General features: G+C 41.8%; 2 protein-coding genes and 2 long non-coding RNA genes across 5 annotated transcripts; 3 read left to right on the forward strand and 1 right to left on the reverse strand.

Annotated features, from left to right (window-relative positions):
• Positions 1-17: 17 nt before the first annotated feature.
• LOC146723589 (uncharacterized) lies at positions 18-1,460 on the reverse strand. Its single transcript, XM_085481606.1, has one exon. The coding sequence runs from the start codon at positions 1,458-1,460 to the stop codon at positions 18-20; it is 1,443 nt and encodes a 480-aa protein (XP_085337732.1).
• A 12,837-nt stretch (positions 1,461-14,297) lies between these two features.
• Positions 14,298-14,529, forward strand: LOC146723590 (uncharacterized). The gene is made up of 2 exons (XR_014924495.1): positions 14,298-14,395; positions 14,468-14,529. It is a non-coding gene; the product is annotated as an uncharacterized LOC146723590 (long non-coding RNA).
• Positions 14,530-15,662: 1,133 nt separating this feature from the next.
• LOC146723591 (uncharacterized) lies at positions 15,663-17,835 on the forward strand. Of its 2 annotated transcripts, XR_014924493.1 has the most exons (4): positions 15,663-16,636; positions 17,440-17,507; positions 17,583-17,701; positions 17,774-17,835. It is a non-coding gene; the product is annotated as an uncharacterized LOC146723591 (long non-coding RNA). The 2 variants fall into 2 exon arrangements; XR_014924492.1 differs by having other exon boundaries at positions 17,583-17,835.
• A 4,143-nt stretch (positions 17,836-21,978) lies between these two features.
• On the forward strand, positions 21,979-22,935 carry LOC146723592 (uncharacterized). Its single transcript, XM_085481607.1, has one exon. It carries the CDS (start codon positions 21,979-21,981, stop codon positions 22,933-22,935), a length of 957 nt encoding a protein of 318 aa, XP_085337733.1.
• Positions 22,936-23,017: the final 82 nt, after the last annotated feature.

Raw genomic sequence — 23,017 nt, forward strand, 5'->3', positions numbered from 1 at the left:
AGACCCTCTAAGTGCCGTCATGGCTGCGTAACGAGGCGCTCAGGGGGCATCAAGTTCGCCAGTCGTCGGAGCACGAACGCTTCCGTTTCGAGCCGAAACGTTGCGTCCGTTGGAGACCTAATTACGAGCCTTGTGGTGGTAGTAGCGTCGGTCATATGCTTACCCTGCAGGCCGGACACCGGAACATTGACGCGGCGGCGGTCAACGCGCAAGAATTGCGCTACTCTTTTGGTGACAAAAGAGACCGCTGCTCCCGAATCGAGCAGGGCTTGTACCGTTAGCCGCCGTCCGGATGGTCCCTCCAGCAGAACCCGTGCCGTCGCCAGTAGTACGGTTTTCCTTCCCAGGGCCGCGGGAGGGGTCACACTCGCGTTCAGGATCGTAGCGTCCGCCGCGGCCGGATCCTCCATCTGGTTCCTTCCCTTGGAATCGCCTTCTTCTTGCCTAGAAGAGAGTCCGTGCAAGGTTGTATGGTGGCTTGCGCCACACACCAAGCAGCGACCGCTGCCCGGACAGGAGTCCGCCTGATGGCCGGGTTTGACGCAGTTCCGGCACGCTCCCATTTTTCTCACCTGTTCCGCGCGCTGAGCGACAGGCAACGCCTTATATTTAGGGCAGAACGTAAGCGCGTGCGAGTCCTGGCAAAGAGCACAGTTTTTTGCCTTAGGTTTTGCGGTCACGACCGTGTTGCATGCCACGCGCGTGGGTTTAGTCGAGGACTTCGCACTCGCCCCTGGTCCTCCCCGCGAGAGGGGGACATCCACCCTCGCAGCCTCCAAAGCGCGCACTCGGTTCTCCAGGTAGGCCTGTAATTGCTGAAAAATTGGAAAATCGCGGGAGTCCAGCAGCGACGTCTCCCAGTGCATCCGCGTTGTGGCATCTAACTTGTCTACGAAAAGATGGACGAACCAGTCGTCCCAATGTTCGACCGGTCGCCCCAGAGAGTCTAACGCTCGCCGGGTTTGGTTGAGCACGCCCAGCAGGCGTTTAATTTCGGTAGCCGAGGACTTGACAGCGGCCGGGCACGAAATTAGATGTCGCATGTGAGCGCAAAGAAGAACGCGAGGGTTATCGTAGCGCATCATCAAGTCCGCCCATGCCCCGTCATAGGCTCCGTCCGTTAAGAGAACACCGGCCACGACTTCCGCGGCTTCACCGATCAGGCACCCCATTAAGTATTGGAGCTTTTGCACTTTAAGGACCCCCGTTACGTTATGCACGAGCGAGCGAAATAAGTTTCGGAAGCCTTCCCACTCGAGTTGGTCGCCGGAGAACTTTGGCAGCTCCAGCTTGGGAAGCTGCATTTGCTTGAGAACGGGCGTTACTGCCGTAGAGCTCGGTCTCGCTCTTTCCTCTGTCCCCGAGGCCCGACCTGAATTTAGCTGATCTAATAAGACCGAAAATTGGCTGCGCATACTAAAATACGACTTCTCGGTCGCGGTGAAGCAGTCGTCCTTCATGTAGGCCGTTTTGTCGGCCTCAAGATCCGCCGCGATCGCAAAGTGCACGTTCTGATAGCGCTTTCAGTAATCGTCGAGGCACGCCAGCCGGGTGAAGACTTCCGCCGCCGAGATCTTTGCCTGACCCATTTTGTGTAGATTTATCCACATACGGGAAATATATCCCGCCAGCATAGCCTGCTGCTTAATTGTCCGCTCCATCATGTCACGAGCACGACAAGATCAGCCTGCGATCAGCTATCCCGTGCGTGGAGCTGACCAACGTTACACGCTGCGCGACCAGGCGGCGAGGCGACGCGGTTATTGCGCTCAAGCAAACGCTCCTTGCGCCTCGGTTAACACGGACGCAGCGCGCTCCGGTCGTGCAAATCACGGTTTTGCCGCGTGTAACCGGAACACCGCACTCACCGGCACGCCGACACGCGATAATTAAGGCACTGCGAGAGTGACCCGCGTCCACGAAGCGCGAACTAGATTGTTTATGCAATTTGTCAAGAGAAGCGCCGGATTCCAAAGTGATCCGGCTCGAAGGACCAAATGTTTGTTTATCGGCTCGGTCTGGAGGCGCTTTCCGGACTTGGAGCTCTTCCGCGTTGAGGGAAGGGTATCTCAAGAGATAACCGCGTTTTTTGTCAATCACTGCACTTTATTTGATTGATTACTCAACAAAACGTTTCGTTTTGCGCGAGAGCGCTACAAGGATCGCGGAGATACGAATTTTGTTGGACACCGTTTTCGTACGTTCGAACTCACTCGCAAGTCGCTAATATAACTCGAGACGGTCCTCAAACGATATAGAGAGGACCAGCGCAAAAAACTAAGCGAAGCCGCGCCGCTCCGCTCCCCCGGCCCGCCGCTCGCCCTCAGCTCCTCGATCCACCGAGTACGGGGGCGAGCCGGGGAAAAGACAGAGCCTGAAAACAAGGACCGATAACCCGGTCGACGCAATTCAAAAAATCCTATCCGTTAAATTAACGGACACTAAGTTTAACAACAATTAGAGACATGGTCATCTTAATTTATTCGGAGACAATTGTAAGCAACAATTAATTAATTTTTAATTTTTAATTCTTAATTTTTTACACATACATAAGTCAATTTCTATTTTTAAATTCAGTTTATAATATTTAAAAAAACTTGGAGATGATGGACACGATCATTGCCGGACTAATAGCTTTTCGCCGACTAACAATGAGCGGTTGGTTTGGATTAATGTCTAAGTGCCACTCCGAGTTCTCAATAATAATTTTTAAAATAATATTGATTAGTCGGATAAATTATTTTAATGCGATTTTTGCATCTAATTGGAACTGTTCGGGTTGAACTATTTTTAATAATTTAAATTTATTGTTAGCGTATTTCGTCTTTTAATTTTGACATAATTATTTAATTTATTTTGACATTATATTGCGACTTTTTATTAGAATTTTTAGTTATATTTATTTATTTATTATAATGTTTATTGCGCACTGAAGAAGACTGAGTACAGTTCGAAACGTTTGTAATTGGTTTTTTTTTAATTAAAGTTTTTCCAAGATTTATAATAATTTTTTATTTGCTCGTTACACATGGCTTGTAATAGTTAATAAGTTATCATTGTGTTTGTTTATATACGAGCTTAAACATTGTTTACAGATTAGGTAATTTTGTATTATACAATTAAAAATGCTCATAATTATTGGCGCTTCACGAGAAGGTAGGTAGGCTCCTTCGGAAAAACTATAAAAGGGAGCTCACGCCCGGACTTCGCGCCTTATCGCTTTTCCGCCGTGAACCATATCGCATCTTCGCTTATTTGATAAACCGCTGTCGCGGATTAGAGACAGAGAGAGAGAGAGAGAGAGAGAGAGAGAGGGAGAGAGAGGGGAACAAAGAGGAAGGAGAGAGAGAGAGAGAGAGAGTCGGGAAAGTGCATTTTTAATGCATCAGCGCCTAGTAATGAGCGCAAATCTCAATGCGGTAATTGCCGCGCTTAAATTTGGCGCGACAATTTAGACGATTCGCCTGCGCGCCAATCGCAAGCGGCGCGCTCCCGCTGTCTCGCAAAACAGCGCACCTTTCGCGCGCTGTATTTCGCCACCGTTTGCCTGATCGTTTCACAACCAAATAAAATCGTTAAAAACAAACAGTTTTGTCCTCCGACACTCGAAAGGATCCCTTATCATTGTGTAACAATAATCACAAATTCGGTGATTATTGCTTCGGAACCTTCTCGAAGGTTGGCGAATTAAGACTGTTTTTTCCGCGTTGCACGAACACTTGTCTTGTCGATTTCCGCGCGCACAGACACAGTTTTGCTTGTTCTTCTTTTCAAGAATTTTCGCACGTTTCGGACAATCGACTTTTCGCTTTATTGCACTTCTTGCATCGTTTGCAGTTTGTCGCGATTCTAGTACGCAGAGCTTTTCTTCTTGTATATATTGTATATAATTAGTGTAAAAATACACTGTTATCTTTGTTCGCTTTCTTCTTTTCTTTGTGTTCCTAGTGCCGTGGTCATATACTTCTCGTCACACGCGTCCGCGCACTGTACTCCGCTCCGCGTAGCAGCAATTGTGCACAACCGCAGAAATACGTTGACGACCGCCGCTTATTTTTTTTATTACAATTACGTCTTGCTGAAATTGATTAAAGTCTGTATTAATTTTGTGCGTGTATAATTTTGTCGATCAGTGTACTTTATATTTATTAAATTGTTTTTTTATAGACAAAGTGAATTATCTAACTTAGCGCGACCTCTTTTCGCGAAGTGCGTTCTCAAACATATTTCTGGTCTTTCGAGTCGGATTCGTCGCACCGGCAACCGCACGTTCGCGAGCGTGACTCTTCGTGCGCAATAAAGTGAGTGTCCGCCGAACATCCTTGTGTGCACTCATCATGGATGTGCCTACGCTGATCGACTGTCAACGTGAGATCCAAGTTTGCATTTCACGCTCGGTGGAATACTTGAAAAAGTTGGCACCAGGATCCTTGATCAGCTGTGGACAAAAGAGTGACCGCAAAATTAACCTGGTTTTGCAACTTGGATAACAAGGTTGGGATAAAACATAAAATGGTTCAGCAGGTCTCAAATTAATCGTCATCAAAAATGAAAAGAGGCATCACTTTTAGTTTTTTGAAAATTTTCGAAAGTTACCTATAATTGAAGAGAGGTTGAAATTACTCCAAATCACAATATAGCTAAATCGAAAAAAGCTGAACAAAATTTTAAAAAGTCGAGTAATTGACCTGAAATTCTTGACTGTGAGGTTTTTGGGGTCGCTGATCACGAATCTGCTATCTAAATTGCAAAATTCAATTATTTAAACAATTTATAAATAAATAATTATTGTTAAAATAACTTTTTTTTATATAGGGCATGCTGCACATGGTTATATATGTTTTTTGAGTCACTGATTACAAATGTATCAATTCTATCAAAATTGCTAAATTTATTTAACAAATTAAAGTGGTGAATTAAGTCTAACTATCGAGCAAACATTGAAAAACATAATAAATTAATGTATAAAACAATTTTAATGTTAAAAATTCACATAATTTAAAGTTGTACAAACGTTTCTACTGTACTACAGTCTTCATCAGTGTTGAAATTAATAAATATAATCATCCTAATGATGTACAAATAATTTAAAAACAAACAAATTATATTACATTATTTTAAAAAACAAACAAAATTTAACATACAAGACTTTGGAACTTAGTCATTAAGTAAAAAAATATCGTCGACATATCTGCAATAAAAGGAAAAACTAGTATCTATATTTTTTATAACAAATTTTTCTAGGTCTTGCATGACTAAATCAGTTAATATAGGCGACAAAGGTGACCCCATAGGAGTCCCAAAGACTTGTTTGTAGGTGGTACCATTAAAAACAAAATATGTCGACGATAAATCGTCTATTACAAACAAAAAATGGTTTGTTAATCTAACCGATACCAGCATCCCGACATCGGTTTCCAATCTCTTACAATTAAGAAGTGATTTTGAACTTCTCATTATTAATAAAAAAAACAGCAATTTACGAATTCATCAAAAACATTGAAAGCAATAGAAAACGTAATAACATAATCAATTTAACAGGAATTCGAAACATTGCCATTCCACAGTTTTCAACTTTCTTAAACACTAACCATAAAAAAGATATGTTGCAACAAAAATTGATTTCGATGAAAAAAAAAACTGTTAATTTCTGCCAAAAAAATCTGAATGTAATTGTTCATGAACGCGCTGCGTGAGAGAGGATCGCGCGACACAACAGGATAAGTCACTTTTTTGTATCAAAGAGTTTAATTTTCAACACATTTAATTACAAAATACACTTGAACAAGACTTATTACAACAGTTAATTCTTTCAGAGAAAACGTAATCAAAATCAAAGTGCGGAATAAGTGGCGGTCGTCAACAAATTTTTAGCGGTTTAACAAGTATGCGGTTTTGCGTTATGCGGTTCACGGCGGAAAAGCGATAAGGCTGGCAAGCCGGGTGTGAGCTTCTCTTTTATAATTTTTAGGACGGAGCCCACCTTCGCGTAAAGCGCCAATAGTTTTGCGTATTTCAAACATTGCGCGAGGTAACCTGAGCGCATTACGCGTAATTGGCCGCTGTCAAAATTGACGGAACGACGGCTGGAAGAAAGCATGCGCGAGCGAGCGATCGCAATAATTATTGGTGAAACGAGGCGCCCGTGAAAAGCCGCGCATGCTCATTGAAATATAATTATTCGGCGGAACGGTTGCGATACCGTTAATTGTTTGTATTTTGATAGGGTTTTGGTGACAGAATGATTTATGTCGCGGTATGTTTTTCCTTTGAAAAACATATAAAAACGATTTGCTGAAAATATCGATTGGTCTAGAATATTCTAAAGTATTCTATTCGAATATAATATTTTATTATGCGGATAATGTTCTCTTATGCGTTTTGAACAGTAATATTCACACGTACAGACAAAGGCAATGTCACGGTGGCCATGGACTTATTATTTGAACAAAGTTGAAAGCTTGTTGAAAGACAAAAACACATACAATGTGATAGACAAAAATCCTTCCTTAAAAATTGAAAAAAAATTTAATAGCATGTTAAAAGGATGGATCATTATGGGATATATTACCAAAAAAGATTATTTAAAATTATCTTCCAGTGATTTCCTCTTACCTAAAGCGTACGGTTTGCCTAAAATTCACAAAGAAGGCACACTTTTCAGAATTATTGTCTTATCAATCAATACAGCATTGTTTTCATTAGCTTCTTACTTACATAGAACAATACATTCCTGTCTTTCGAAAGCCAAAAGTCACGTAGCTAATAGTTTTGACATGGCAAACATACTGTCGGGTGAAATGATAAAAAATGACGAAATCTTAGTTTCTCTTGATGTGATTTCCCTATTCACTAATGTTCCGATAGATATGGCGATTGACAGTATTGTGAATAGATGGGAATATATAGGCAAATACTCTTTATTACCACAGGATAAATTTATAAGAGCGGTAAGATTTGTTTTATCGTCGACATATTTTGTTTTTAATGGTACCACCTACAAAAAAATCTTTGGGACACCTATGGGGTCACCTTTGTCGCCTATATTAGCTGATTTAGTCATGCAAGACCTAGAAGAATTTGTTATAAAAAATATAGATACTAGTTTTTCCTTTTATTACAGATATGTCGACGATATTATTTTGACTGCTCCTGCAAAATATATTAGCAAAATTGTTAAGAAATTTAATGATTATCATGAAAGGTTACAGTTCACTGTCGAACGAGAGAAGAATCGTTGTTTAAATTTTCTTAATTTATCTATCATAGTTTTAAACAACACTATTTAAAAGAGACTTTTTCTGGCAGGGTTGTCATATTTTTCCAATCATACCCTTTGCCATAAAATTGCAATAATTTATAATTTAATAGACAGGTGTTTATTATTATCATATCCACAATTTTACAATAAAAACATTATGTTGGTGGTCATAATACTTTTGAGCAATGGTTATCCTCTCGACTTAGTTTTCAATAAGATTAATCACCGTATCAAACATCTTGTTTCCAATGGTATTATTTTAAACAGACACATTAATAACGATGATAATAATACTAAGAACACGATCTACACTCCATTCCTCTCAGCCAATAGAGCCACACGCGATGTTATTGCGACAATTAACCCTTAGTCCCGACTCATGGGTCGTTTGCAACCCAGTGAACAAGTGATTTTTCCTTAGGTACCTTCATTTCTTAATAACAAACTATATAAAAAAATAATTTTTATTGAAATATTATGATTGGGACTTCAAGTTGAAGGTTGCAAAAAGCTCCATGAATTTCTTCAGATTTTTTAAAGCGTTTTTACTGATCCAAATAACGCAAAGACGCAAACGACCCATGAGTCGGGATTAAAGGTGCCGAAAAGAACCGTCGGGACTAAGGGTTAAAAAAGAAAGAAAATTTGGAAAGTAAGGAATTTGTATTCTATGGTTAGGATCTCAGAAATTCCTTTTTGTTCCTTCTCCTAACTTCTCCTGTAAAGAAATAGGCGAGAAAAATATTGGTCCGAAAGTCGGCTGAATCGGGAATCGAGACCTTCCGCTTGCCGGGCGACTGCTCTTCCAACTAAGCTATTCAGACACTGGATGAAGGAATTTCTGAGATCCCAACCATAGGATACAAATTCTTTAGTTTCCAAATTTTCTTTCTTTCTTAATTGTCGCAATAACATCGCGTGTGGCTCTATTGGCTGAGAGGAATGGATGTAGATCGTGTTTTTAAAAATTAAGAAGCCGACTTAATATTCTTATTAATAATATTAAGATTGCGTCAGCAGAAAAAGAAAAAACAATAAAAAAATTTGTAGTCATTCCGTATATTAATCGAATCTCAGATATGGTTGTTTCTTCGATTAAAAAATCGAATAATGTCAATATTGGATATAGATGTTTGAATAAACTCAACATTATTATAAAAACTCATAAAGACCAAAATGTGCATTCATAGAATTCTAGCGTTGTGTATAAGATCTATTGTAATGACTGTGATGCATCATATGTGGGTCAGACGAAGAGACAATTAAAAACTAGAATAAAAGAACACAAAAATATTATCAAAGGAAACATTAATAGGTTCTCAGTAATATCGGAACACATAATTAAGGAAAAACACGAATTTAAATGAGATAATGTCAAAATTTTAGATCATGAAATCATTCAATTATCATAAGAGGATTATTTCCAAAATGTTACATATAAAAGAACAGAAAAACGGAATAAATTTGAATAAAGACACTGAGTTGTTATGTGATTCGTATTTTGATATACTTGAGAAGTTAACAGACATAGATAAAAAACAAACAATACATATATAAGTTATAATAATATAGATAGAATATGTTCTCATCACAATATATAAAAGGACAATGACACTATTTTATCATAACTGTGTGGAGAATAAAAAGGAAAATTTCAAATTCGCAGTGACAGACAGTGACATCCATTTCACTTAAATAAGCTAATTATTATATTAATTGTTAAATCAAAGGCGTTTTTGTAATTCACATGATCGCGGTGTTAAGATTGTATCATTATATTTAGCGGCAGAACTAAGAGACAACGATTTCCACGTCGTCAAACGTTGAAATTGGAAGATGATTCCTTCTATTCAGGACTTACACAGTTTTGACAATTATGACAGAAAAAAGTAGTAATAGTTTATATAGGATAATGTGATAATATGCGGAAAAACAAGAAATTTTATTGTATATCTTTTGTTTAGTTTTTTTATTTAATGACTCAGTTCCAAAGTCTTGTATGTTAAATTTTGTTTGTTTTTTAAAATAATGTAATATAATTTGTTTATGTTTTTAAATTATTTGTACATCATTAGGATGATTATATTTATTAATTTCAACACTGATGAAGACTGTAGTACAGTAGAAACGTTTGTACAACTTCAAATTATGTGAATTGTTAACATTAAAATTGTTTTAAACATTAATTTAATTTGTTTTTCAATGTTTGCTCGATAGTTGGCCTTAATTCACCACTTTAATTTGTTAAATAAATTTAGCAATTTTGATAGAATTGATATATTCGTAATCAGTGACCCAAAAAACATATATAACTGTAGGCATTTTTATATATTTTATTTTAGCCGTGCATAAAAAAAAGGAAAACGAGAGAGACGTTGATTTATTTTATTTATATTTTCGTCTACTTGTCCTTCGATCGGTTTAATTTAATGTGTTGTTACATTTTTATTTATTTGTGCGACCGTAAACCGAATCTCTCTCGTTCGCCAAAGTTATTGTCTTTTGTAAAGACTAAACGATTTAAGCTGTTTAAATGAAAACTGCTCCGATTGGTCCTATACTTTGGGGTGGGAATACTTTTTGGACAACGCGTATAAATACGTGGATCTTTGAGAGATCAAATCAGATCATAATTATAGTCATCATTTTGGCGGCGTTAACTACAGCGAAATCTCCGGCGTCTGTAACGACTCTACGATATATATATATATATAGAGGATCGCAATAAATACATTTTTAACTGGAACATAATATTTATATATATATGTCTCTAATCTTTAATCCATATCCTGATTAAAATAAATAACCTGAGCAATATCCATCTGTGTGGACCGAGCATCTGTCGACGACGATTTAAAAGCCATTTGTCAACAGCGTCAGAAGTGGGATTTGGAGCTCGCCCTGACATTGAGAGAATCCGAAAAATCTCAGCGAGGCGCGTTTCGAGGAACGTGCCGCGAGTGTTAGTTTTTTGAGAACGCGTCGACGGGCAACATTAGTGTTTAATTATTCGATTCCGGAGAGACAGTCACGATGGAAATCGGGAGTGAGAGGACAGTGACCGAATTAAAAACCGTTCTTCGTCAACGCGGACTGAGCACGGGTGGTTTAAAAGTCGAATTGATAAAACGGTTAAACGAATATGATCCGAACGTGTGGGGAGAGTTGGCGGAGACGCTGGGGGCCGCGCAGGGTGAAGACGAGGATCCGGGTTGTTCGCGACGGTCGGACGAGGATGACGGGACGGCGGCGGGCGAGGAGGCTCAGGCACCGGCGGCGACCGTGGAGATTCGAGCGTCGGCGACGAGGATGGAGACTCGGGCGCCTGCGGCGAGCGTGAAGTTTCGGGCATCGGTGGCGAGCAAAGAGGCTCGTGCACCGGGAGACAGGAGCTTCGCTGAGCGGGGCCTGGAGGACCATGTCAGTTTAATGAGACGAGAGCTGAAAATACTCCGCCGAGAGAGAGAGAGTGCTGGCAGAGAAAGCAACAGTTGCTGCAGCAAGAGCTAGAGATTGTGAGAGGTTCTCCTGCGGCGAGAAGCGCGGCATCGGAGGGCAGCGCGGTATCGGCGTCGGGCGGCGTGCGAAATATTCAAGAGCTGCTTCCCGAGTTCGACGGAACGGACAACACTTTTTGGAGGTGGAAACAGCAATTACGGTTATTGAAAACCACCTACAATTTGGACGAAAATGCCACTCGAATTTCGATTAGTTCACGATTGAAGGGACGCGCGCTGTCGTGGTTTTACTCGAGGGCAGAGTACCTGGTATTGAGCATCAAAGATCTGCTCAAGAAGATGGATCAGCTGTTTGATCTGCGTCCGGGCAAACTGATCATGAGAAGGGAGTTTGAGTCCCGGACTTGGAAGTCAGGCGAATCATTTTGTGACTATTATCACGACAAAATGATCCTGGCGAATCGAGTGTCGATAGCAGAGGACGAAATTCTTGATTATGTTATTAAGGGAATAACGGATCGGCGACTGAGAAACCAGGCGCGGATGTTGAATCTGGGGAGAGGAGCCGAGTTGCTGAAGGCGTTCGAGAAGATTCGGATTGATGAGGAGAGAACGAGCGATAGAGCCAAGAGGGACGGACTGAGGACTACCAGCGGCAAAAGGACAGAGGCGACGACGGCTGAGGGGGTGAGAAGATGTCATCGTTGTCGCGAGACGGAGCACATTGCGGTGCATTGTAGGCGGGCGTTAACAATTAAAAAAGCGTGTTTCGTGTGCGGATCGGAGGATCATTTCGCGCGGGAATGTCCGAAGCGTAATCAAGCCTCAACGTCGGGGGCATTGAAGGACGTAGCGGACTGCTACGACAAATATGGTGCATCCGGTCGATCTTCCTAAACCGTACATGATTCGCGTAAAAATTGTGCCCAGCAGCGCGAAAGAGAAATACTCGCGTACGTGATAGACGCGATGATAGACTCCGGTTCGCCTATTAGCTTGGTACGCGACGACGTAATTCCGTGCGAGGCGAGATGCGACACGGTAAGCGAACAGCCGTTCTGCGGAATTAATGGGTCGCGGCTGGAAATCGATGGTGTTTTCGTTGGTCGGTTGGAGGTCGGCGAGGTGCAGATCGAGATAAAATTTTATGTGGTACCTCGTGAGACAATGGCTTTCGATGTTTTACTTGGGAGAGATTTTTTGAGCTGTCCGCGGCTTCACGTTACGATCGGCGATACGCTTGAGATCGCGGGGGCCGAAGAGAAGCGCGCTATTAATTCGCTTATGCACATCGATTGCGGCAGCGATTCCGTTGATTCGTGCGAAGAATTAAAAATAAATCCGGCGGTCGGTGGAGAGGTGTCCACGCGAATTTGCGGAGCGTACAAGGCGCATTATATTAACAAAATGCGAGTAGAGGGAAATGCGTCCGATTATGAAATAATAATTGCCCTCAAACACGAGCAACCGATAAGTTTGCGACCGCGACGATTATCCTTCGCGGATAAGGAGCTTCTGCGCGAGATCTTAGATGACTTATTAAAAAGATCAATTATACAACTAAGTAGTTTCCCGTATGCAAGTCCGATAGTCTTGGTGCGGAAAAAAGACGAAGGGTGCCGTTTGTGCGTGGATTATCGAGAGTTAAATAAAATCACGATACGCGACAATTTTCCGACGGAACTGATAGACAATAATATTGATCGTCTACAGGGAAAAGTATATTTTTCTATCTTAGATGTGAAGGACGGATTTCATCATGTAAATATGCATGAATTGTCCGTAAAGTATGCGTCGTTCGTTACGCCTCTCGGGCAATTCGAGTATCTGAGCATGCCATTCGGTTTGGCCAATGCCCCGCGAGTTTTTCAGCGATTCGTGCATATGGTATTCGAATCATTGATCCGTGAAAGTAAGATTTTGATCTATCTGGATGACTTGCTGATCGCGACGAAAGATGTGGACGAGCACATCGAAATCTTATCAAAAGTGTTCGAGATAGCAGGTAAAAATCGATTAGGGTTTCGACTTGATAAGTGTCACTTCGCCCAGACAGAAATAAAATACCTAGGTTACTGCGTAAGTAGGCACGGTATCCGGCCGAGCGACGAGAATGTTGCGTCCGTCGTTGACTATCCGGTGCCGCGTAGCGCGAAGGACATGCAGCAATTCCTAGGGCTGGCGAGTAATTTTTGCCGACGAGATAAGGCGAGCGACAAAATAAATGAGACACAGCAAAAAAAAAAGCGCCGAGCGATACAATTTACGAAGAAGAGCGGCTCGAAAATATGGCTTTAGCGATTATTTTGAAATTCGCAATATAGAGACTGTAGCCGGTATAAATAAAAAATTAATTCTAAAGTATAAAGGCCCGTACGTTGTAAAGAAGGTGCTAGATCGCGACCGTTACGTCATCGCTGATGTGAACGGATTCCAATTGACGCAGCGACCGTACACGGGTATTTTTGCGCCAGATCATATGCGTCCATATATCCATAATTAAGTTGCGACATTATTAAGTGTTTATCTGTAATATTTATTTCATTGAGTTTGAGATTGTGATGTAAACTTATTTATAACAATTACTTCAAATGTGTGATTTTGGTTAGACTTATAATAATTATTTTGAATCACGGGGATTACGATTAACCGGGTCGGTCAGGAGTCAGGCTGGCCGAGCTGTAGGCATTTTTATATATTTTATTTTAGCCGTGTATAAGAGAAAGGAAAACAAGAGAGACGTTGATTTATTTTATTTATATTTTCGTCTACTTGTCCTTCGATCGGTTTAATTTAATGTGTTGTTACATTTTTATTTATTTGTGCGACCGTAAACCGAATCTCTCTCGTTCGCCAAAGTTATTGTCTTTCGTGAAGACTAAACGATTTAAGCTGTTTAAATGAAAACTGCTCCGATTGGTCTTATACTTTGGGGTGGGAATACTTTTTGGACAACGCGTATAAATACGTGGATCTTTGAGAGATCAGATCAGATTATAATTATAGTCATCATTCTGGCGGCGTTAACTACAGCAAAATCTCCGGCGTCTGTAACGACTCTACGATATATATATATAGAGAATCGCAATAAATACATTTTTAACTGGAACATAATACTTATATATATATGTCTCTAATCTTTAATCCACATCCTGATTAAAATAAATAACCTGAGCGATATCCATCTGTGTGGAATCTGAGGACCGAGCATCTGTCGACGACGATTTAAAAGCCATTCGTCAACATAACCATGTGCAACATGCCCAATATAAAAAACGTTATTTTAACAATAATTATTTATTTATAAATTGTTTAAATAATTAAATTTTGCAATTTGGATAGTAGATTCGTGATCAGCGACCCCAAAAACCTCACAATCAAGAATTTCAGGTCTATTACTCGACTTTTTGAAATTTTGTTCAGCTTTTTTCGATTTGGCCAAATTGTGATTTGGAGTAATTTCAACCCCTAATTATAGGTAACTTTCGAAAATTTTCAAAAAACTAAAAATGATGCCTTTTTTCATTTTTGATGACGATTAATTTGAGATCTGCTGAACCATTTTATATTTTCACTGCTCTGCTTCCTTCCTGACGATGGTCACCGTTAGGGAGACGCTCCGACGGCCGGACGGTTTGAATAGGGAGGAGAATGATATTTAATTTATTTGCGGATTGTATGTATATGAGTTTTATAATTTTCTGTTTGTACCGATTATCTTTTATTTTTGTTTCTTTGTATTTTGCAGCTACTGAAGAAGACCCGAAGTGGGTCGAAACGTTTAGAATTTAATAAATGAGTTTGATTTGAGATCTCATTTTAATTTATTAATTTTGTGCATGTCGTCCGCACAGGCTCCGATTGCCGTTGAGATTTTATTTTTATTGTAACACAATAATTCGAGCCGAGATTAACTGTTTTTATATTGAATTTACGCTGGCTGTAATAATGCGTCCGTTGAGGAATTTCTTCCAATTTGTTGGACACAGTTTCAATTGGAGCGCTGTCAAACATTTGAAGGATTGGATTAAATTAAACAAGAGCCTGATTAGATTAAACTTGCGAATCAAATTTTTAAAAGATTGTTTAAATCAGAATGTTACACCGTCTCGTCTTATATTTCTTTCTCGTTATGTTAATAATTTATATCATTATAAGTCTGCATTGAAACACAAATTTATTATTAAACGTACTATTAAAGACATTTTAAGAAATAAAATTTATGATGCTCATAGACAGAGGCACAAAGTTAGATTAGATATTTATGAAATCGTTCGTTACATCATGATAGATCTCCCAGTGTGTTATTGCGATGGGTTTTTCGGTGAGCAAAGCAGATTATTACATTATTTTTATAATAAGGAGCGGGTTCAACTGGATGATAAATTTAGATGGCTCTTAGATAAACAAAATAAATTCAATAATAGAAATATTCGTCCTATCCAATATTATTACACATGTACGAAAGAATTTTCTTCAAGGCCATGTGAGTCAGGGCCGTCTCAGTCTTTTAGCGTTTCCTTGAACCCGACTTCCTTTGTTTCTTTAAATCCTGATGTTGCTGACAAAAGAGATAAATGGTTTTTAAATTTATCATCCGTATCGATACCGGTTGAAATTCGAGATTTGTTGCGGTTAGGAGAGAACTTCTGTCTGCCAGTATTTGACAAAGATAAAACCACCATAGAGTTGTTGAAGAATGTAGAACAAAATATTTTTAAACTCCCTGTGGAAAAACGATCTGCAGTCAGAAATAGAGCCTTTCCCATAATAAATAAATTCCATATTTCCATGTCTGAAAAAGCTCACACAAAAAATAGTTTTTGTAAGGCTTACAAATTGACGGGTAAATTCATCCAAGACAATCCCGATATTTTATTTATGAAGGCGGATAAAGGTAACATCACGGTTGCGATGAACAGAGATATGTACATGTACAAAATGTGTGATTTGCTGGCTGACCGGGATACTTATACTGTTGTTAAAAAAGATCCGACTAGGAACCTAATTAATCAATTACACGGAATTTTAATGAGATGGAAAATGAAGAATTACATTTCTTCAACAACATATAAATCCCTGAACTGCACGGACGGGGTTCTACCGAGAGCGTATGGTCTGCCGAAGGTGCATAAACCGAATTGCCCTTTACGTGTCATCGTGTCATCTAGGAATACACCTCTTTATTACTTGGCAAAATTTTTACATAAGATAATATATAAGGCAATTCCGAGACCTGATTCGGCTATTTCTGATAGTTTCCAATTAGTGAACAAATTAAATGGTTTATGTGTGGATAGTGATGTGAAGCTAGTTTCACTAAATGTTGCATCATTGTTCACCAATGTACCATTGGATATGGCTATTGATAGTTTAATTAACAGATGGGGGTATATTGAAAAAGAGTGTATTATTCCACGAGATGAATTTTTATTGGCAATTCGTTTTATTATGAATTCGACTTATTTTATGTTTAATAATGTATGTTATCAACAGACTTTTGGCACGCCTATGGGTTCCCCCCTCTCACCGATCATTGCGGATATCACGTTGCAAGATTTGGAGAGTAGAGCGATTGCTGCGATTCCAATGTCATTTCCATTTTATTTTAGATATGTTGACGATATCGCGTTGGCGGCCCCACCCTCCATGCTTAAAATTGTTTTAAACACTTTCAATTCTTTCCATCCTAGATTGCAGTTCACCATGGAGGAGGGGGTTGACAACCGATTGAATTTTTTAGACGTCACCATTATTATAAATAATGGGAGCATTGAGTTTGATTTGTTTCATAAGCCGACGTATTCAGGCAGATATTTAAATTTTGAATCGCAGCATCCTCTCTGTCATAAAAAAGGCACCATTATCAGCCTCATTGATAGAGTTTTTTGGCTATCTCATCCGAAATTCCATAAAGGTAACTTTGAGTCTATGATTGGAGTTCTTTTGTCTAATAATTATCCTCTTAATTTGATATTTCAAACATTACAAGCGCGGTTAAAAAAGTTGTTCTTCCGCTACAATAATAAGTTGCATAACAATAGAGCAAATATATGCAATGACAAGATCCTTACGCAGAAAAAAGTTTCGTACTTTAATATTCCGTATATTAATAATGTATCGAAGAGAATTGAGGACATTACACGTGATTTGGATGTCATTCCATCCTATACAGCAATTAACAGTCTCCGTAAATTCATTAAAGTACACAAGGATAAGTTACCAAGGGAACTCCATAACAATGTAGTTTATAAAATTGATTGTATGGATTGTGATGCGTCGTACATAGGGCAGACGGGTAGATTGTTGAAAACTAGGATGAAAGAACATCGCAACAACATAAAAAGAAACGCGTCACAATTATCAGTCATATCGGAACATAGATTATTGAACCATGAATTTAATTGGGAGGATGTAAAAGTCTTAGACGAGGAGCCTTTTTTAGGTAAATGTTTGATATCCGAAATGATCCACATAAAACGGCAGAGGAATAGTTTAAATTTACATAGCGACACTGATAAATTAAACGAGAATTTTGATCTGTTAATAGAAAAATTTACCAAAATCTAGCTTTGTGATTATACATAGCCGGGTTTTTTTATTAGACCTTTGACATGAGTGCCGATAAGTTTTAGTTGTTTTTATTTTTATTTTCATATTTTATTTTTATATTTTTATATTTGTTTTTTGCGTATATATGTATCGACTGTGTCGAGGTAGAATACCGCACAGTCGTTAGAGTGATGTGTCACGTGTAGCATCGTCTTCTCTCTGTTTTTACTGTCGGGGTGAGTGTACTTCCCGGTTTTTAATTTTTAATTTTTGTGGATTTTTCTACGTTTAATCTATACTATGTTGATTAGTGTTGGTAAGGGAGTCACTGCTCTGCTTCCTTCCTGACGATGGTCACCGTTAGGGAGACGCTCCGACGGCCGGACGGTTTGAATAGGGAGGAGAATGATATTTAATTTATTTGCGGATTGTATGTATATGAGTTTTATAATTTTCTGTTTGTACCGATTATCTTTTATTTTTGTTTCTTTGTATTTTGCAGCTACTGAAGAAGACCCGAAGTGGGTCGAAACGTTTAGAATTTAATAAATGAGTTTGATTTGAGATCTCATTTTAATTTATTAATTTTGTGCATGTCGTCCGCACAGGCTCCGATTGCCGTTGAGATTTTATTTTTATTGTAACACAATAATTCGAGCCGAGATTAACTGTTTTTACATTTTATATTTTATCCTAACCTCGCTATCCAAGTTGCAAAAACAAGCTAAACAAGTTTTTTTTTTGCAGTTACTCTTTGAAGCACAGCACGATCTTATCCGCGCGGCCCTGAAAAATAAATTTTACGAGAGCGATTACTTCAAGTCTGAGCTGCACGGAGACACTGAAAACCTCTACGTGACACAGTATACTGGATGGGTATGCCGAACATTTCCGGATGCCGAACGTACTTCTACTAGTCGAGGCCACATCAAAGTTCTCATTGCCGCTCATCAAGGTGGCGCCGTTCTCTGGTGCCTATGCTGACTGGCCATTCTTCAGGAATCTATTCCTCTTTATCGTCGGTAGCAATGCAATTTCTAACATCGAGCGCTTTCACCATTTCCGCTCGTGTCTAAAAGCAAGCTGAAAAGTTAGTCAAATCTTTGCCTGTCACCAGTGAAAATTATGATCGCGCTTGAGTAATCTTATGCAAGTACTACGACAATAAAAAGGAACTAATCCGCTCCAACTTTGCCAGTTCACTGCCGTGCCAAAGATAAAGAGAGATACCGCTGAAGAGCTGAGTCGCATCCATAACGCCGTCACAGCCGCCGTCAATGCACAGGAGAGCGTCAGACGTCCAATTAACACGCACGGAATGGATCTCTTCAACTACTTAGTTACCGAACTGTTCGACGCACGCACTCGTCTTAAATGGGAGTCGTCCACGTCGGACTTCTCCAAATCACTACAGAACAAGGCACTTCTCGACTTCATAAATCGACGGATTCTGACCCTCAACGCCGCACGACCAAAGAGTCACCAAAGTTCGGAAATGCACCACGAGTCGCCAAGGCACACGTCACGAAACACCAAGGATCGGATTCACCACAATGTGCACTGTGTCGCCAGAAACACACACCTATGATCTGTCGGGAGTTCAAGGCCAAGACTGCTGCCGAGCGGAAAGCGTTCGTTGAGATAACCAAATGCTGCTACAACTGTCTAGGAAACTACTTTCTGTCACGGTGTTACTCAAAGAAGACTTGTCTCACATGCAACGCATGACACCACACCATGTTACACAGAGCACACACGTTACCTCCGTCATCTGAGACCACCACACTCGCCACTAAGCACCGGAACAAGGCCGTCCTTCTCGCAACTGCTCGTATCAACGTCACCGATCGGTATGGATCGGCCACACGCCGTGCGCATCCTGATCGACCAGTGCTCCGAGGTGTCCATTATCTCCGAGACCTTGGCTCAACGGTTTCGTCTGCCTCGAGTTTCCACAAACCTGTCCATCTTTGGCATTGGAGAGGCCTGTTCAGGACCAGCTCGCGGCAAGGTCACGCTGAACATCACATCAGACATGACCAACGCCAATATCTCCGTGATAGCCTTTATACTGCCTTGCATCTCTCTTTAGCAAGACTCCGTTATGTGGAAAAACCGTAGCTGGCCTCACATTAAAGGATTGCAACTGGCCGACCCGCACTTCCTGGACGACGATCCAGCGAAGCTATTTCTGGGAGCAGAGATCTACTCCTTGATCCTTGAGGAAGGCCTTTGCAAGGGCAGATCGCGGATGTTGATCGCTCAGCAGACCAGCCTGGGATGGATCCTGTCCGGGGGCTACGACGCAGCAGCAACCGACGGCTACCGCTGCACGTTTCAGTGCACCGCCGACCACGACCTCGCCGCTGGTTCGACAACGCCGACAACGCTCAACGAGACTCGCCGGCCAGCGGAGCGCCTCCTTGGAATGATGGAAAAGAAGGGAAGCCAAGATCCTCGATTTGGTGACCTATACCGAGGCTTTATGCGGAAATACGAGAACCTGCAACATATGAAAAAAGTTAGTAGCACGCTAATCGCTTCCAATCCCAAGTGCTACTTACCGCATCATGAGGCTTTCAAGGAGTCCAGCACCACGACGAAGCTCAGGGTCGTGTTTAACGGCTCTCAACGCATATGATCCGGTGAATCATTAAACTCGCATTTGCTCACTGGCACGAACCTTCTACCAGCACTCGTCGACGTATTACTCCAATGGCGTTGGCATCGGTACGTCACGGATATCGAGATGTACCGGCAAATTCTTGTACATCCTGAGGACTGCCGCTTCCAAACAATATTGTGGCGCCACGACAATGCTGACGACATTCAGGAATACGAGCTGAGGACAGTGACCTACGAGCTGGCATGTGCACTCTTCCTTGCCATCAGAACACTGCGGCAACTTGGAATGAAACTCGTTTTCCACACGGTGTCATGGCGCTTCGACGTAATTATTACGTCGACGATGTGGTCACCGGCGCTGACAATCTGGCAGATGCAATCAATCTCCAGACCGGAACTACGCAACCTTTGCATAATGGGCGGATTTCCATTGAAAAAGTGAGCTGCGAACAACCAGGAAGTCCTCACAGGAATCCCACAGGAACATTGTCTTCAGCGCGGACCGCACTCATGGGAAGGAGAGAACCATTCTGCTCTGGGCCTCCGGTGGCACTCTCAAGGCGACTGATTCTCATTTATAATACATCCACGTTCAGTCACCGACTTCACGAAGAGACGAGCCCTCGCCGAGACTGCACGATTGTTTGATCCAATGGGTTGGCTCGCTCTTATCGTAATCCGAGTCAAAATCCTGATCCAGACCACGTGGCTTCAGCAATTAGATTGAGACTTCCCACTGCCTGTCAAGGACGCTCAACGCTAGCAACAGTTGCTGAACCAGCTTCCTCTTCTTGACCACATACGTGTTGCTCGTTGGCTCGGCACCGGAGACGACTACTCAACTCTACAATTCCATGGCTTCGCCGACGCGTTAGAGCGAGAATACGCCGCCGTAGTCTACATCCGCAACGTTGCAAACAACAAGGAGTCCGTCAAACTATTAATGGCAAAGTCCAAAGTTGCACCTGTCAAGCAAGTATTGTTACCTCGATTTGAACTGTGCGCCGCCGCTCTACTCACCATTCTCATGCTACATGTCCGCAACACTCGATTTGGCAACTATACCGGTGCATCTGTGGTCCGATTCGAAGGTCACGCTCCATTGGATCCAGGAACACGCCACCCGCTGGAAAATTTTCGTCGCCAACCAGGTAGCTCATATCCAGACGCAGTTTCCAGACGCGCAGTAAAGACACGTGGCAAGGAAAGGATAATCCTACGGATTGTGCATCACGAAGCATTACTCCTAGTGAGCTACTTAACCACGCATTGTAGTGGACGGGACCTACCTGGTTGTCACTGGACAATATCGATATTGGGGGTAGGTTCGACTATTTTATGAATTATTTTTACGATTGTTGCGAAATCAGGTATCTAAGGGTTTTTGGGGTCGCTGATAACAAATCTGAAATCCGTTTTTAAGAATTCAAAATGGCGGATCCAATATGGCGGTCGCAATTTTTGCAATTTGGACTTGATAAGGGTGATTTCTACCCTTTAAACGGCGATCAGACCGATATAACAAAATACGTGTCCAATAGTTTTTCATGTACTACTTGCATGCCAAATTTCAGCTCAGGTTCCCGACATTGCATTGTTTGCTGCGAGTTACAGCTTGGTGTCGTCGATGACTCAACACTGCGGAGCATGATGTCACACCTGGCCGTCCACTGCATCCAGATGAGTTGAATGCTACCTTATTTCGCTGGCTTCGAGTAGTGCAGGCGCTCCACTTCCCAGACGAGGTAGCTGCTGCCACACGGGACGCACCAGTTTACCACGGAGCTCTCTCGTAAAATTGAGTTCCTCGATGATCAAAGTGTACTGTTCGTTGGAGGACGTCTTCAGCACGCGCTGCTGCCTCACGACAAGAAACACCCGCTGACCGTCCCGACAGCCTCCTGATTAACTCGACTTCTGATTGAGTTTTGCCATAATCGGACTCTGCATAGACGTGTTCAACTAACACTCAGCCTACTTTGCCGTCGATTCTGGGTTCCACGCGGGAGAATCGTCGTCAAACAGCAGCTGCATCGGTGTGTAACCTGCACTCGATGGCAAGCTGTCACACCACAACCTCCAATGGACAACCTTTCTCGTGACCGAGTGACGCCAACTCGACCGTTTCTCAGCATCGGCCTGGATTACGCAGTTGACCCATCCTTATCCGGACCAGCAAGGGACGCGGACATTGCGCTCACAAGGAATATATCGCTGTCTTTATCTGTTTCTGGTCAAAGGCCATTCATCTGGAAATTGTTTCGGACTATTTATCCGAGGCCTTCATTGCCGCCCTACGCCGCTTCGTCTCCCACAGAGACCTGTGCACCGACATCTACAGTGACTGCGGCACGACGTTCATCAAATCACACACTGCACAATCTCTTCACGGCATCAACATCAGATTACAGTATAGCTTGCCGCTATCGCAACCTTGCCGCTACCGCGCAAGGAATCCGCTGGCATTTTAATCCGCTAGCGGCCCCGCATTTCAGTGGTCTGTGGGAGGCCGCCGTGAAATCGATCAAATTTTACTTCCGTCAAGTGATCGACGAGACCACCCGCACTTTCGAAGAGTTGAGCACACTCCTCGCCCAAATGAAAGGTTATCTTAACTCTCGTTTGTTGCAGGCACTCTTTGATGATCCAGATGACATCTTGGCACTGACACCCGGTTACTTTCTCATCGGGGCGCCGCTCTTCGCTGTGCTCGAGCCGTCGCTGACTGGTCAACCTAAAAACACATTGTCACAATGGCGTCATTTGCAGTTCATAAGGAATCATTTCTGGCAACAATGGTCAATGGAGTACATCCATGGACTCACCCCGAGATCTAAGTGGCTCAAGTACAAGGCTACACCCCACATCGGCGATCTTTGTCTCGTGCTTTCCGAGTTCACCCCTCCGAACCGATGGCCCCTCGCCCGAATAACGAACCTGCATCCCGAAGACGACGGCATCGTACGCGTGGTCTCAATCCGGGCAGCCACCTCCGAACTCGTGCCCCACTCGTCAAGCTCGTTTTACTCCCGGGCGTGAACGAAACGACCGTGTCAAACACCGACATATAACACTTCTCACAACATTTACATTCACGATCACTTCATCACTCACCGTTGCA

This window comes from Nylanderia fulva, unplaced genomic scaffold (genome assembly GCF_048542155.1).
Source record: "Nylanderia fulva isolate GAGA-0341 unplaced genomic scaffold, ASM4854215v1 Scaffold184, whole genome shotgun sequence".
Lineage (NCBI taxonomy): Eukaryota > Metazoa > Arthropoda > Insecta > Hymenoptera > Formicidae > Nylanderia > Nylanderia fulva.